General features: G+C 44.5%; 3 protein-coding genes across 5 annotated transcripts; all 3 read right to left on the reverse strand.

Moving 5' to 3' along the window:
- Positions 1–458: 458 nt before the first annotated feature.
- Positions 459–6,432, reverse strand: LOC100828379 (translation initiation factor IF-2). 2 transcript variants are annotated; one of them, XM_003566623.3, is made up of 7 exons: positions 6,017–6,432; positions 5,854–5,938; positions 5,139–5,205; positions 4,267–4,600; positions 2,482–3,516; positions 2,119–2,268; positions 459–1,341 (listed from the first exon to the last, which is right to left on the reverse strand). In XM_003566623.3, exons 1-7 carry the CDS (start codon positions 6,044–6,046, stop codon positions 907–909), a joined length of 2,136 nt encoding a protein of 711 aa, XP_003566671.1. In that variant the 5' UTR covers positions 6,047–6,432; the 3' UTR covers positions 459–906. The 2 variants fall into 2 exon arrangements, with proteins under 2 accessions (XP_003566671.1, XP_014754186.1); XM_014898700.2 differs by lacking the exon at positions 6,017–6,432 and having other exon boundaries at positions 4,267–4,586; positions 5,854–5,929.
- A 588-nt stretch (positions 6,433–7,020) lies between these two features.
- On the reverse strand, positions 7,021–7,721 carry LOC100828983 (ubiquitin-60S ribosomal protein L40). Its single transcript, XM_024458833.1, has 2 exons — positions 7,571–7,721; positions 7,021–7,477 (listed from the first exon to the last, which is right to left on the reverse strand). Exons 1-2 carry the CDS (start codon positions 7,719–7,721, stop codon positions 7,140–7,142), a joined length of 489 nt encoding a protein of 162 aa, XP_024314601.1. The 3' UTR covers positions 7,021–7,139.
- Positions 7,722–12,039: 4,318 nt separating this feature from the next.
- LOC100837990 (metal tolerance protein 1) lies at positions 12,040–15,386 on the reverse strand. Of its 2 annotated transcripts, none has more exons than XM_003569011.4 (2): positions 15,225–15,386; positions 12,040–13,633 (listed from the first exon to the last, which is right to left on the reverse strand). In XM_003569011.4, the coding sequence occupies exon 2, from the start codon at positions 13,631–13,633 to the stop codon at positions 12,374–12,376; it is 1,260 nt and encodes a 419-aa protein (XP_003569059.1). In that variant the 5' UTR covers positions 15,225–15,386; the 3' UTR covers positions 12,040–12,373. The 2 variants fall into 2 exon arrangements, with proteins under 2 accessions (XP_003569059.1, XP_010231816.2); XM_010233514.3 differs by lacking the exon at positions 15,225–15,386 and adding an exon at positions 14,636–14,791.
- Positions 15,387–16,030: the final 644 nt, after the last annotated feature.

Genomic DNA, 16,030 nt, shown 5'->3' on the forward strand with positions numbered 1-16,030 from the left:
ATATAATGTCAAAGAGGCAGTGTTAACTTAGAGAAGAACTTGCTTTTTTTATGGTTGCAAAGTGCGAAATATGAAGAGGAAGGGGAGAAAATGGTTTGCTCGCTTTTGGGCGTACTAGACCACATTCTTCGTAACCAGCTATTTGAGGTTTTGATACGGCATAATTGGGTTGGTTCCCCTGGGTCCTGTTTCGAAATGGATAACTTATAAGCAGATTCAAGGGATTGAGCCGGATAAGCAGATTCAGGAACAGCGGCAGCAGCTTGTAGCGATACTGCACGAAAAGGCTGCCGTCCAAGGGAATCTGATTTGCGCGTTTGGCTGTCAAGTTTCTCGTGATTTTCTACTTTCAAATCTTGTGAATTTAGCGAATTCGGGCAAGCACGAGCCAATGTTTACTGGAGCTTACAGTGTCAGACAGTTGCGTCCAGCTTCCAGCGATTTGGCGCGCCGGAGTATTAAGGAAAATTGAATATATAAGGCACACTCTCAGGTCCCAACGCATCTAAACACTACCAGTACAAGAACATTGGTTGAAACTAAGCACTGTATAGTGTCCCCAACCTATTTCAAGGCTGGCATAAAGATACACCATGCGACTGCGTGTAAAACTCATGGAAACTTAAGTATACACAAACCTAGCTTCCTTCTCAAGTACGCATGCTTCATAATGGTTCATAGCTCAAAGCACCTAGATGAGATGGTTTTGTTCCAACAAATCATTGGATGGGTGTTCAGTGTGGCTGCAACTTGCAACTGGTCATTTGAGCGAAAATAGTAAGCATTCCACCCCTGTCACTTTTATCTCGCTACATTGTCAAAATCTTGGTCAGTTCAAAACAAAAATGGTTGAATTCCCAGCAATAGGATCATGACATCGGCAAACAATTACTATCAATCACCAGTTCAGCACTCTATCCTGACTGCCCCGCTTTGTGTGGATATGAACTTGGGTTTCCTGATCACCTGCTCCAAGCACTGGATGGTATCCCCAACCTGGAAATGATCGCAATCCTCAATCACCAGCCCACAGTCGGAACCCTTGTCGAGAGTGTCAGCATCCTGCTTCTCTCGCTTCAGAGATGCACATGGACCCTCAAAGACGACATCTCCGCTCCTCAATAGTCTCATGGTTCCAGATCTGCTGAAGTGTCCGTCGGTTATCCGGCAGCCAGCAATCTTGATGTCTGGCCCTTTTGATTTGCTACGCCCTTTCAGCTCGAATATGTTCAGAACCTCAGCCTCCCCTGAAATTTGGGTTTCAGCAACCCCTGGTGCCTTCTCCACAATCAGCCTTCCCATTTCCTCAAGGAGATGGTAAATCACCTTGTGCAGCAAAATCTGAAAAGCAGACATGGTCAAGTCAGCTAAACTAAACTCAGTTGCAGTTCCAGATTGTGTAAAAGACAGCCAAAAAAAATCAACCTACATGTTTATGAGACACTTAAAATATATATTGTCTTTTTTTGTATGGGAACATATGTATTGCATGCTTGTGGAACAATTGAATGAGGCTAGTCTAAACACAGGATAATGTGAAAGTAGGGTTATGTACATATTGGGCCATTTCGATGGTGAAAACTCGTGCTTTTGGGATGATGAGTAAACATTTTTAGCACAGATGACTAGGGTTTGTGATTTATGTGGTGGTCTGATTTTTTATATTTAAAGATTTGATTGTTTGAGGGAAGTTCAACGGAATTAGCAAAGGTTTTTTTTTGTATGTGCCACTTTGGAGTTCTTCTTGATGAAGGTTACGATGTTTCTGATTTCTACAAGGGTTTGTGATCTTTAGCAAGGTGTTTTTTATTTTTGGTGCCCTACCGTTATGATGCTGCTGATTCCTATTAGGATCAAAGTTTAATGGCAATTTGCTTACAATTTGCATCATCAGTGCATGTTGTATCTTTCGTTTGTGTGATTTACGGCACAGACCGTCTACCCTCGTATAAAGCAACACTACAAACCACGGAAAGAGGAAGTGTTATGTACAATAAGATCTAGCCTCTCTGCATGGAATCCGGAAGGCATATGTACATCTTACACTGGCCACAAAGAGACGGTGCTGAAAATCTACCAGAAGTCAGACAGGCATTAGAGTAGCAATAAACATTGTACCTTTATGTTGGCTTGTGTTGCTCCTAGAGTGATTGCACTCGGTGGATTGCGAACGTTGAAACCAACTATGTATGCTCGGCATGCTTGTGCCAGATCAATGTCATGTTCACTTACTGGGCCCACACCAACATGAACAATATTCACAAACACCTACAAAAGAAGGTAATATGGCATGACTTGAATTCGATAGAAATAATGGAACCGGTAATAAGAACATATATCACATCCAGCAATTGGAACACACCTATATGAGGTCTAAAAGGCAATGTAAGCTAACAGCAATTTAGCACTGCTTGTGTGCATGTAGTCAAATTTTGCAAGACTAACTCCATATGTAAAACTAAAATGTTCTTGAGAAAATACCTGTGGACTATTAAGACTTCTTAAGGCATCTGTAACTGCTTGAACACTGCCCTGTACATCAGCTTTGACAATAATGGGCATCTCAACTCTCTCAGGAGTCTCTTCTGCAATTTCTGCCTCCTCTGTCATACCTTCATCAATCTTCCTAAGCCTATCTTTCTCCTGTTTCTTCTTCCTCCCTTGACTAAGCATTCTTGCCCTTTCCTCGGAGTCAACAACCACTACATCATCCCCAGCCATAGGAAGGCCCCTTAGCCCCTCAATTTCAATAGGCATTGCGGGTTTTGCAGCCTCTGTTACTTTACCTGCCGTATCTCTAAGCGATCTAATTCTTCCCCACTCTGCTCCCACGACAATGTATTGCCCACTGATTAATGTGCCGGACTTAACAATAGCTGTAGCTAGTGGTCCCCTGCCCCTGTCCACCCTTGCCTCCACCACAAAAGCTTGAGCAGGCCCGTCTGTTCTGGCTTTCAGGTCCATTATCTCAGCTTGAAGGAGCAACGCCTCTTCCAGTTTATCCAAACCAAGTTTGGATAATGCAGAAATTTCAACAACCTGTACATCACCACCCATATCCTCCAAAAGCAATCCTTCAGAACCAAGCTGAATTCTGACCCTCTCAGGATCAGCCCCAGATTTGTCACATTTGTTTATAGCAACAACGATGGGAACATTTGCTACTTTTGCATGTGACATAGCTTCAAGTGTTTGTGGCATCACACCATCATCTGCTGCAACCACAAGCACTACAATATCTGTAACAGCTGCACCTCTAGCCCGCATTGCACTAAATGCAGCATGCCCTGGTGTGTCAAGAAACGTGATAGAAGCTCCTGATGTCATCTCAACAACAAAGGCACCTATATGCTGAGTGATCCCGCCAGCTTCCTTAGCTGCAACAGATGTTTGCCGTAGGGAATCCAGAAGTGATGTTTTACCATGATCAACATGACCCATAACTGTTACAACAGCAGGCCGTGGTTCAACTGTGCCTTCACCTGTGTGCATTCTTTTGATATTAACACCAATTTCCTGTGGAACAAGCAAGAAACGTATGGTTTCATATCATAAGAAACAGAAGGTTCGCTAAAGCTTCTTAAATATTTTATGATGACAAAACTTAGGTGTATATTGGAGATAATAGAAGATACAATTAATAAAAGATCAGTATAACTAGAGTTTTAACATGTATGTTTGCTCAAATATAATGATATCATCAAGCTAGTAATAATTCCATTTTTATTTTGAGAATAAAACAAAGCAAAAAAGAAAAAGAAAAAGAAAAAGAAAACATGGGGAAAACAAAACATTGTAACCCAATGGCAATACAATATAAAAACCAGTTAGATGGGAATCCACTATCGAACAAAAGTGGATCCATCCATCCATTCTCACACCACGACTTGTACGGATAATTGGATAGACCAGGCCTGGGATAGAACAGCAAGATGGAGGGGCACAGTAGTATTGATGAAACTGCAACTACCGTCCACACTTGAAGTTTCTTGATAAAAGCATGAAAAAAATATAAGAGTACAGTACTCACACTTGAAGATAAGAGTACTTTTTAGCATCATACTATCACACAGTGCAAAAGAATGATTTTGTTAGATGAGATCAAAAGCAACATCTAGAGTGAATTCAGCTATCATCACATTGAGTTATAGTATCATACGACATGATAAAACATAACACATGCAGATATGCTATAACTGGGTACTAATATGCTTCAGTGTAGTATCAAGAAATGCAGATGTTTAAGAAGGAACAATTTATACATACCATAGCAACTAACTCAGCAAGATCAATGCTGATAGAATCGAACTCTGATTCAACCTTCTCGCCAAGATCTTGTAGTATGCTTTGAAGTGCACTGATAGTTGCACCGGATCGTTTAGATAGGTCGAGCAGTGTCATGCCATCAAAAATCTCAACAGTTTTATCCGGTGATGTTTTGATGGTCATCTTTGGTTTTGGTGCAACATATGGCGCTTCTACCGGAGGTTGAGTCCTAGTTTCTTTCCTTACCCGCTTCTCCTTTTTCGGTGCTTTTAACCCTACAACATCCTCCTTTTTCCGACTCCATGCTAACATATACACACCTGCATGAAAATTCCTATAAAGAAGATAGTATTGTCACCTAATCTATAAATCCTAAAATACCTACCAAAACAATATCTAAAATTTAAAGACAAAAAAAATGTGAAGACTAAAAAATCAGAAGATGAGATCAACAAGAATATGTGTAGTATAGTAAAAAAAAGATACTTATGAAAACAATGCCTAAAATTGGAAGCAAAGACTAAGAAAATCAGAAAATGGGAAAAACAAGAATACATGTAATATGGTAAAAATAAGAAGCTAGGTAAGTGCCTTCTGCAAAAAAGAATCAAATAAGATGAGAACTGAATGCAAGAACTCCATGCAGAAGTTGCAACAGCATTTAATGGGGTGCACAAAAGTAACATGATGTCTAGTTCAGGTTCTCCAAAGAAATAAGATTCAGATTCCTAGTGCAATATAACACTCAAATTCAAATGATATATTAGGTTTTCCGAGCAGGTCCGTCTCAATGTCTCATGGTTTGTTGAATACGTCGATGTAGTTAGAATACTGAAGCCATCAGAATATTAAGAGTGCATGGATTGGGATACCTGATAGGGTAGTGTTTAAAGATCGTACAGTTAGCAGCACCTTGGAGTTTATTGCAATGTATGAACTCTGCATTTGAGAAGTAAAAACAAATGAAAAATAATAATATTTATGAGGTACACACAAAATACTAAAATAGTACTTCCTCTTAGAAAAGTGACCAGATAAGAATTCATGAGCTATACAAATTTCACATACTACTAAACTCAATAGTAAAAGCATTTTTCAAACCTCTATGCATTCAATTATGACAGCTGAGAGAAACTAGGAAATGCCAAGCTAGAGTCTAAGCCCATTTGTTCAGCACGTAACTTACAAAATACCTAATCGATAAAACCGTACACTGATAACTGGGTGATAGCTCAGAAGTGGGTGCACAGTGGAGTCACAATGCCGGCTGGGTGCAGATTTAACCTCACAGGTCATTTACAGATCCAACCTCAATGGTCATTTTCCGGATCGAATAAACCTGAGTCTCTCACAGCTTAAGAATCTGCCGAGGGGTTTCTTCAATGCTATATTCTATTCATTCTTCACTAAAACCATATGCCGTACAGATACTGCCTACTGGAGGGCAGCTTGGAATGCTGGAATCAGAAACGCATATAGTACAACTCTTACTAGAGAACAGAGCTTTGGTTGCTGAAATAATCATTGGACAATAATTAAGTAAAAATCAATCTACGCAATCATGGTATGACTGGAACTTTAACTTACGCGATGGCTTTGCAACAGCTCCACTGGAGAAACACTCCGTTCCACCAGCGCGGAAGGCCAAATTCAAAAGGCCTGTGTGGACATCCTGCAAAATGTGTCTCTGATTGTTAGTTCCATGTTACAGAAAATGCGTCGAGATTCATAAAAGAGAGGCGAAACTTACCTTTCTTCGCAGCAACACGCGCCACGCCATTCTCGGTGATCCTCCCTCCGGCCTGACCACTCCACTCGACGACCCCGGGACACGAAATAGGGCCTGACGGGCGCTTCAGATTCCGAGAGGCGATAATGTCGCCATGCACGAGGAGGAGGCCGCGGAGGTGGGGGATGGGACAAGGTCGGCTCTAGGGCGGACGTCAGGAGGGCGCTAGCCTTAGGGGGTCGCCGAGGACGGCGGCAACCGCCGCGGCAGGGACGACCGCTAGGCTAGGGTTGTGTTTCCTATCGGGATCTTCCAGGGACGCGTGGGCCGCCGGCGCGGTTGAGCAGGAAGCCGGCGGAGGGTGGTCGCCGGAGACGTGACGATGGGGAACTAGGTTTTCTGAACTGAATGGCGAGCTGGATAAACGGGGAATGGCGGCTCCGCCCTACGAGAAAGGGCGTGGGGGAGTCCGGACGAGTTCCTGGGCCGGAGGAGGCAAGACCAGGACTATGGGCTCGATAGGTGGGCCGGGATCGTGGAGTAGCAGAGCTGGGCTTGGATTCGTGGATACGCTCTTCTCGCAAAAAAAAGAAGGATTCGTGGATACGCTCGTTTGGTGCAGCACTCGTGAAGCCCATGATTAATGGACACTGTGGGCTTAGGTTAGGCTCGCTGGGCTGCCATTTTTTTTTTGCGAACTGAAAAACATAATGCTAGAGCCGTGCTTGATTTTGACCTCGTTATTGTTTATGTTTTTTCCTTTGAAAGAAGATAGAGTACTCTTTTGTCATGCTTTTGGCGTCCCAGCGCCATCTCGTGCTAGAAATATCTAAGTGGGATTAATTTTTTTGCGAGAATATTTAAGTGGAATCAACCATATCATCAACACAACCTGAAGAGAGTAATCAAGGCTCAACACATCCAGTGGAACTCTTACAACGAGATAATTAAAAAGCCCCAACTCTGATGAAGACTCTGGCATGAGTACGTGAGCACTTAGGAATATATATAACTCAATCCTCCGAAGCATGGCGCTTGTTCAATATACAGGTCGTGCAAAACACACATGCGTCAGTCAGATCAAAGAAATGCAACAAGGATTCATCGCAAGTCGTCGGAAGAACATGGCATTTTTAATTTAATTTTACATGGCAGGGAGAAGAGAATACACAAATATCAAGAGTTCCACCTGGTTGCTGTGGCCGCACTTCTTCTTGCGGCAGTTGGTAGCTCTGAGAGGCAGCCGGGCATAGCACTTGCAGCAGATCATCTTGTTGGAGTTGTGCTTCTCGGCGAGGGCTCGGAGGCTGGGCTCGAACCTATACAAGCATCCGCGGAATCCCCCGGACAGGCGGAGCGCGAGTTGAAGCGTGGACTCCTGCTGGACGCCGTAGTCCGACAGCGTCCGCCCGTCGTCCTCCTCCTCCTCCAGCTGCTTCCCGGCGAAGATCACCCGCTGCTGCTGGTCCGCCGCCCACACGCCTACGTACGTACGCGGATCATCCAACACAATATTGCATCCAAATTAACTGACCGATCGATAGAGAATTATGTGTTTTTGATGATCAAAATTACCTTCCTTGGCCTGGATCTGGCCTTGACATCTTGGAGAGTGTGGCTGCTGTCGACCTCCAGGGTGATGGTCTTTCCGGCCGGCGTCTTGGCGAAGATCTGCATCTTTTTCCTTCCTTGGATCAATGCCCCTTTCGCTGTCCCTTTGCCTCATTTGGGGTAAGTTTTATTGGTCTTTATATAGCCGCGCTCTTACTTGGCACGTAATTCGTCCGTCAAGTTTGTTTTCAGGGAAGGAAGCTAGCGCGGCCGTCAAGTTACCCAAAGAGTACCACCAACGGCCACCGTTTTGTAGCGTTCCAATAAGAACTTATATGGGCTATATGGCTTGTACCGGCCTGTATGCGATTCAGGCCCAGCCCAAAACGCGGTCCCGGTACTATTTTTTTCTTTTGAAGAAAAAACATTGACAGCTGACCTGACAGGGCGTGCCCTGGTGCAGCCTCTCTTGCTTGCTACCTCATGTTCAGTTCTTTATTAAGCATCGGTAATTTGCTAGCAATGCTACTTGCATATTCAATGGGCGATCAAGCAACGGAAGCAAATCAAATCACCAATTGTTAGAATGTAAAGATTATTTTTCATTGTAATTATCATCTGCGCCTAAATTACAAGCCTCTTGCTCCAATCAATAGTATGCACTTGAACTATATGCCGATTATCTGATCAATCCGGACTATAGCAGCTGACCAGGGGCATTTTGTCAGACTAAATTTCTCATGTTTTCAATATTTGTATTTGCGTGTATTGATCTAACTATGTTATTCAAGTAACAAGAAATTAGTCCATGAAATCATTTGGCCACTAGACAAGAGTATATGCACCAATGATCATAGTTGGTCCAGATTACAACAATATAGATGAAACTTGCACGAAGTCATATATCTGCGGCATCACTTAACAACTGGCAGATCAGTATATTGGTGGGCATGCATGTCATAGGAAGGAACCAAAACAGTGTTTTAGCTAGCTGGTGCATGTAACAATAAATATATGGCATGACATCAAGCATTAAAAAAAAGAGCAACTGCCTTAGCAAAACGTTAGACAATTTCTTTTTTAAAAGTAATTACCGCCGATACACAAATACTCCCTCCGTTTCATAATTCTTGTCGAAATCTTACATGTATGTAGACACCTTTTATGAATAGATACATTCATTTTCGGACAAATTTGAGACAAGAATTATGAAACGGGGTAGTAGTTTCTGGATACCGAAAGTTATAGTTGGACACCTCTTACATGGCTAACTGATACAGAAAAACTAAAGACACTTGGACAGACCGATATATAGTCCTTGAGTAAAAAGGCCTGGCTGGTGTTGGGCATATCTTTTCAGCACTCCTCTTCAGAACTTACCCTCCACCTGCCATTTTCAAAAGCCATCCAGGAAATCCGGTTCCGCGATATCCTGCTTCTCCTCAACAAGAAGGGACCAGGCCACAGTAATCTCCACCACAGCATCACCAAGGCGACATCTATCCTGACTTATCTGGCAATCTTTGGCCTTGAAGCAGACAAGACCTCGTTCAGCGATACCACCAGATGGTGAGTAGGCCTCTATGAACCACCTCCAACTTACCTGCCAATTGCACAGAAACAACTTGCCTCGACAGATTCAGGTAACCATCAGAACTCTTGGCCAATTTTCCATCTTTCGAATCAAGCAGCAGAACTGGCCCCGATGAGGGATTAGCATGATACGTGGTTCCATCAACAACAGAGCTCGCAACTGTCCTTGTTGAAGGGTATGCTGCAACTCGACAGCCATGTTCAGAAGGCCATGACCCACATTTGACAACACGAAGACCCAAAACAGTGGCCTGGACCGAGCGTCTAACCTGCTCCAAACATACCTCAGCTGTGCAGAAACAGCTCCTAAAGCTGAAGGTGGATACACCTGGACAACGTTCGGTGTAATGCCATATATCGGTGATCAACAACCGATCCGGCTTTGCGCTACGTTTCGCTTTAAGCTGGATCTCAAAATCAACGGGGTCCGTCAACACGATCGCACGAGATGGGCCAATCTCTCAAGCGCAGAAAAGGATCGTCTTCCCAAAGTTCTTGGGGCTCCGTCGAATCACGAAAGAAGAGAAGGTTGCGATTGCCGTCCACGTGGTCTCGGGCAGCGACCAAGCCGTAGACGGACAAGGGCCATCTGAAGCCACCTTTTATGTCCGTGAGTTTGATGGTGAAGATCTGCAAGGTGGTCTCGGTGCCAACATCATAACGAGAGGTGCCTTGAGGTGTCAAGTGTGTGAATTGCATGGAACTCAGTGTCGTGACATCTGAGAAGGAACCGCTGGTTCGGCCCCATATAGTTTCCCAGAAAGAACGGTACTGTGTGAGGTTCCACTCCATGTAGGCCAATTCATCCTTCTCGGCGGCTAATTGTGCGTCCGGTTTGCCTCTGTCCATCTCATCGACAGCAGCATCGGCGTAATAATAATCATCGTCGTTGGGCATCATGAAGGAGGAAATTATGAGATCTTCTCCTTCCTGTTCAGGGATTGTGTTGGTCTTGTCTGATTTGGATCTGGACGCCTGGTTATTGGTACCTGCATCTGCATCGTCCATCACTGGATCTGAGTTTATCTCCAACTTTAATTTGGGGTCGATCATCATCAGCACCTCCTCCATGGCTGACTTGCCGCAGCTCGTGTTAATCAGGCAACTACTCAATCACTACTCAATCGCGGCATGATGTCCAATCGCAGTTAAAATCAATCAATTTAATTAGGCAACTACGGAGTTTCGATCGATTAAAACATGTTTCCTCATCGTAGCTGCAATCTTAGGCAACTAGCAATCGATAGATTTGTATAGATTTGTGTGAGCGTACACGTTTGGATTAAGTATGAGCCGACACAATCAACGACCGCCCCTACCGTGCCTCCTGAAAGTGGAGTCAGTCCACCTGTTTTTCACATGTCACTGGGCTACGCAAGTTTGGCTGACGCTCGGCGTCACATTTAGGAGTTTTGCTGTTCTCGTGAAACATTGGGGTAGAATAGAAGTTCGGACGGACGCCTTGGTTTTCATCTGTGCTGCTGAATTTGCTACTGTATATGTTTCTTCATGTCCAACTCGAGCTGGATTCAAATCAATGCCACGGCCAACCAGGCAAGACATGGCTGTGAATCTGTGCTTTTGATTCATCTCGAGTTTCTTTGTTCAGCACTATGGTGTGATTTTCAGCCTGTGCTTTTTTTTTATTCATCTCAAGCCTCTTTGTTCTGAACTGTGCTATGGTTTTCAGCCTGCTCAAGGGACCTGGTTTTGTTATAGAGGAAATACCTATTACTAGAGCAAAACAGAGCCAGCCTCCAGATCATAGTAAAAAGCTCTTTCACTTTCAGCATTGTTAACAAATCTTTGTACCATAAGGGTATGGTACATTATAGGATGGCCACAGTATTAAAAAAGCATTCAGTTCTCTACTAATGAACTGGCAGCTCGTTTGGTTGGGGGAAATTAGAGATAGGGAATGGGAGTTAAGGGGTTTGTGATGTTAAATGATTCGTTTGGTTAGAGAGAATTGGATTTTAATAGAGATTGGGCATGGGATTTGAGAGACCAACTCACACCATTTCAATAACAGGTGGAGAAGTGGGAACTTTTAGAGAATTGTTTCGTAGAAATGATCTCAACCCTTCATCATAACTTATGTTATCCTCTTTAAGCTAATTCCCCGTGAACTCCCTCCAACCAAACACGAGAACAGAATTTCCTCGTTAATTCTCACGTATATTTCTCACTCCATACCAAACTAGGGATTGAGACTAAAAATCCATTTCCACGTCTAATCTCATCTAAACTCCCTCCTCTGAATTCCCACTCCCATTCCCTAATATTGCCAAACAGGCTGTGCGAGGATTTGGCTCCGTAGCTTTTCAGTGCCACACACGCCCACACTGGGAGTGGGAGATTTTTACTACAGTAGCATTTACAGGTCAAAGCAGTCTGCTTCAGAGGCAACATGTATCAAGGTGGAGTAAGAAAGACAAGCGTGGATCTTACTGTTTGATGAACCTGACTACCTGAATTGCCTTGGCGTTGAGCTGAATTTTGCTCAAAATTTTGTACCACAAGATGCAAACTAGGGTACACATCAGTTACATGGACCATGAAGATGATTGATTGGCTTAATGGTTTGGGAACTCTCCAAATCTACAACAGAACGAAAATTTGAATATAACTAGTTGAATCAAACTCCAGCGCTTCACATTCACTGCATCAAAACCACTTGGAACTTGCAAGACGAACTCTACAGTTGTGGCAGTGCATTTCGCTTCAGGCACCATGGTGACCTGCCAATCTTTATCTTCCTACGTTTCATACACCTACGCACAGTTTTAAGACAATGGCACAGATAATACAAACTGCACATTCACACACACACAAAAATAGGGAGTACTTGCACCTTCCTCATTCAACTTTAGGACGCAAGCTCAGAACAAACCACAACAGGCTAAACAGAAACATGACAACATATGTGCCACAGCAGATCTTTCACATAAGAGATGGAACAGAGTGCCGCTGAACTACACATGTAGGTTGATGAACTCACAGCAGGATCGAAAATTGTTTGAAAATTGCATCCATGCCAATACAACGACTAGACCAACATGATAATAGTTCATTCACCTAATGGGCTAATGGTAACACGACATACAATATTTCTCCAGCAGATACCACATCTAGATAAACCTGCACCGCCTTTGCAAGTCCAAAGCTAAACATTTGAGCGCATAAGATAAACCGTTTCCAAGCACGCTTTTCATCCCCACTACCTGACATGACTTACTCGCGCTCGATCTGGATGGTCACATGACTGATGTTGTACTCTGCCTTGATGTACCCAATGACCTTGTCAAGCATTTGATCAGCATTCGCCTCCTGCGTGATCGTCACATGGCACGCCAAGAGCACCTTCCCCACTGTGATAGCCCAGATGTGCAGCTCATGAACAGCAATCACACCTTCCATTTCACGTAGACCATTCTCAAGCCTTGTAGCATCGATCTCACGAGGAGTGCTCTCCATCAGGACTTCAAGTATGTTTCGGATCATCTTGATTGTGGTAAACAGTACAATCACGGAGAAGATGAGTGTGCATATGAGATCGATAATCTTCCATTCAGGCTTGTACCAGATGAGAGCCCCTCCAATCATTACACCGACGCTCTGGATGGAGTCCCCAATTACATGCAGATAGGCACTGTGTACATTGATATTACGCTTCTTGGCAGCCTTACCACCAGGCTGGGCACTCTCACAATCACCATCATGCTTAAGCAACGGTTCCTCAGCACCCTGATGTTGTCCAGTGCTGGAATGAGAGTGCTGACGGGTTGTGATGGTTATAGAACTACCATGGCTGTGCTCATGGTGGTGCACATGGCCCTCCTCATGATCTCCATGATGGGTATGGTGGTCGCCTGAGTTATCATGATCATGGTCATGTGAATGTCCATGGCTATGACCATGGCTGTGCCCATGTCCGCCATGCCCATGGTCATGACCAAGCAAGACTGCCATTATGATGTTAACAAACAAACCAAAAGCTGATACAGCAAACATGAGGGAGCCCTGTACCTCGCCACTTTCAGTAATGAGCCTCATAATAGCTTCATACACAAGTATGCCAGCAAGGAGCCATATAAGCTGAATGGAAACCAATGCCCCAAGAATTTCTATACGGAAAAATCCATATGACTGCTGAGGTGTCGCTTCCCAACCAGCTGCCCAGAGAGAGAACAAAGATATTGCAAAGGCTGCAACATCTGAAAGAAGATGTGCTGCATCAGTCAAGATTGCAAGACTGTTTGCTTTGATGCCTCCAACCACTTCCACGGCCATGAATATAACACAAAGGATCACCGCAATTAGGAGCTTCCTCATGGACGCAGATCTCTCCTGTGCATCTTTTGAGGTGTTATTGGAGTCAGAAAAGTCACAAGCCGCACCTCTACACATTTTGTTCCCAGCTGCTCCAGAAGCAGGTGTGATGTCCAATGTTACTTCAGGGATATGGGGCACCGCTGAATCATGGCCGTCCATCTAAAGAAAAAAATCAAAGTCAATTACACAAGTACAATAATGATGCTAGATCTACAACTACATATAAGAAAATGTGTGGTCTGCATTTACTACTCGAACTAGTGTGGAAAAATCAAGTGACAAGGGATACCATTTTGTGCCATTAGTAACGGAAGAACTGAAACAGCACATTCAAGCAGTCAAAGTGGAAAGAATATTTAAAACATCTAACTATGTTATCCATACGAGTATAAGAAAGACTATCACGGGATGGCGAGTAAAAAAAGGCAAGACATCGATTCGGACAAATAACAGCCATTAAAGCAATTTCTAGTAGTTATGAATGGGTCAGCTAAGGCAAAGTGAGTATTCAATAGTTATGAAGAGCATGGCAGAAGTCTAGAGCTTGCTAGCACAAAGAACATATGCATTCAAATTTATGAAAGCGGTTTTTACTGTCTTTCCTCGTCAGGTGCGAATTAACTCAAGTGGGCACATCTAGCAAATTCAAGTGAGCATTAACAACAAGTGCATCAAATCAATTTTATATGTCATCACATAAAAAAACAATTACACAGGCACTGCAAAACTAAGAAATCCACAACGGTGCCACAGGCATGACGCGTCCTGCCACGCAGCTCCCTCCACGTCAGCCTACCTCACATCACAAACACGAGCGGACAGCTCCATGAGGCAATCGGACGGCTGGAAGCATGTCGTGTTGTACCGCCTCTGCTCAGTACATACACGCCCTACTTTTCCCGCCATACTAACTGGTTTCCTCCCTATCCTCCCCCACAAATTAGACCGCCTAAAACCTCAACGGCAATCATTACACTGATAAACAGGCACGGCTCAATTCATCAAGAGTTCAAGACTATCAAACTGCAAGCTAGACAAGACAGACATGACATCTATGATCTACCCCACTGCTCAAACACATGAAACAGATCACCAGAGAACAACAACCATACGACGCCTCCAGATTTTCCAATCTGATGCACATAGCAAATCCATCCTTACCATGTATGCAGGAAGAGCTCCTACACGAACCACACTATGCTGCGTGGAATGACAAGAGAACCGTACACAAATTGGTACTCGACGCGGCGGCCGCCGGAGATTGATTGAATCAGGCCACCACCTGCAGATTCGTATCTGCATCGCATCGCCGCCGACGCAAGGACCCAACGCGCAACCCAACAAAAACAATAATAATACCGTGTACGGGGTCTGCGGAGACAGCGACCCTGCTGCGCTGCGATCCGATTTCTCCCGGTCGTTCTTCTATTCTCCCTCCGCCCCGCCCCCGGCGTCTGACCCGAACCGCCCCCGCCGATCTCACCCCCCAACCATCCGTATAACTCAAAACTCCCCTCCCATCGGAAAACAATCCACCACGAAATTCCTGGGGAGAGACGCCCTAGAAACTGGAGCCCGTGCAGAGCGCATGAATAAACCACAGGGAACACAACAAAATCGTCCTCCATTGATCGGAACGGAACGAAGCAGGCAAAAAAAAACCTATGGATTGGAGAAGCGATCCCACCTTCAGATAGGGGTAACCAGCGAGACGAGACGAGGGGAGGGGATACAGAGGGGAGGCGCTAACCTTGAGGGAGGGAGGGAGGGGGGCTCGGCAGCCGTACCCGCCGCCGCCGCCGCCGCCGCCGCGGAGTCTGGAGACGCGATGGAACAGAGAGGGAGAGGCGGTTTTGGTGATGATGATGACGAGGAGTCAGGAGGAAAGAGGAAAGAGGAGAGGCGTGTGATAGCCTGATAAATTTGCGTCCGACAGAAAAAGGGGAAGGTCTCGTGTCGTGATTGGACCGAGATGGGAGGGGCAGTCTGGTAACTTTGCGTGCCGGGACGGATGACAACTGCTCCCCCGTGCTGACGTGGAGCCCCCCCTGGGTCCGGGCCTCCTAGGCTCCTACCCCTAGGATCTTTTTTGGAATGTGCCTCGGATCGCATTCGAACGTTGCTTTCTCGGCTTTCATCTTTTTTCTACCACTCCCTCTGTCCGAATATGTATTAATGTTTGCATCTTTGGTACTTCGGCCAGATCTTTATCTCTTGACTTGTAGCCGCCGAGCCGGGGCATATTGTTGATGGTGACAACTTGGTCCTGCCGGAGCTGTAGAACAACTTAACAATTTAGCATTATCGTAGCCGTAAGGTTGTACATTAGCGGACTGTTGTCTGATAAAAAAGAAGTCGGCAATAAAACAGCAAATTAAAAGTTTTGAAAAATGTTGATGATGAATGTTCTGGAAAAATGTAAGAGAAGAAATTCATGTTGAATGGTAGGGTTGCTAGTTAACTGCTACTCCGTATTCCCATTCATAATAAGTGTCGTTAATTTATTACAGAGGGAGTACACGACTCGGAATTCATGTTCGAAATGAAACGAACAAC

This window comes from Brachypodium distachyon, chromosome 2 (genome assembly GCF_000005505.3).
Source record: "Brachypodium distachyon strain Bd21 chromosome 2, Brachypodium_distachyon_v3.0, whole genome shotgun sequence".
In the NCBI taxonomy this organism is placed as follows: domain Eukaryota; kingdom Viridiplantae; phylum Streptophyta; class Magnoliopsida; order Poales; family Poaceae; genus Brachypodium; species Brachypodium distachyon.

Excerpts from the sequence above, each read along its gene's own strand:
- LOC100828379 (XM_003566623.3), bottom strand. The coding sequence starts at position 6,046 with ATGGCGTGGCGCGTGTTGCTGCGAAGAAAG. Across the intron at positions 5,939-6,016 it reads GCGTGTTGCTGCGAAGAAAG|GATGTCCACACAGGCCTTTT; the intron begins GTAAGTTTCGCC and ends CACATTTTGCAG. Across the intron at positions 1,342-2,118 it reads CAACACAAGCCAACATAAAG|ATTTTGCTGCACAAGGTGAT; the intron begins GTACAATGTTTA and ends TCTGCTTTTCAG.
- LOC100828983 (XM_024458833.1), bottom strand. The coding sequence starts at position 7,721 with ATGAGGCAAAGGGACAGCGAAAGGGGCATTGATCCAAGGAAGGAAAAA. Across the intron at positions 7,478-7,570 it reads CCAGATCCAGGCCAAGGAAG|GCGTGTGGGCGGCGGACCAG; the intron begins GTAATTTTGATC and ends GTACGTACGTAG.
- LOC100837990 (XM_010233514.3), bottom strand. The coding sequence starts at position 14,776 with ATGCAGATACGAATCTGCAGGTGGTGGCCTGATTCAATCAATCTCCGG. Across the intron at positions 13,634-14,635 it reads GAGCTCTTCCTGCATACATG|ATGGACGGCCATGATTCAGC; the intron begins GTAAGGATGGAT and ends TTTTTTCTTTAG.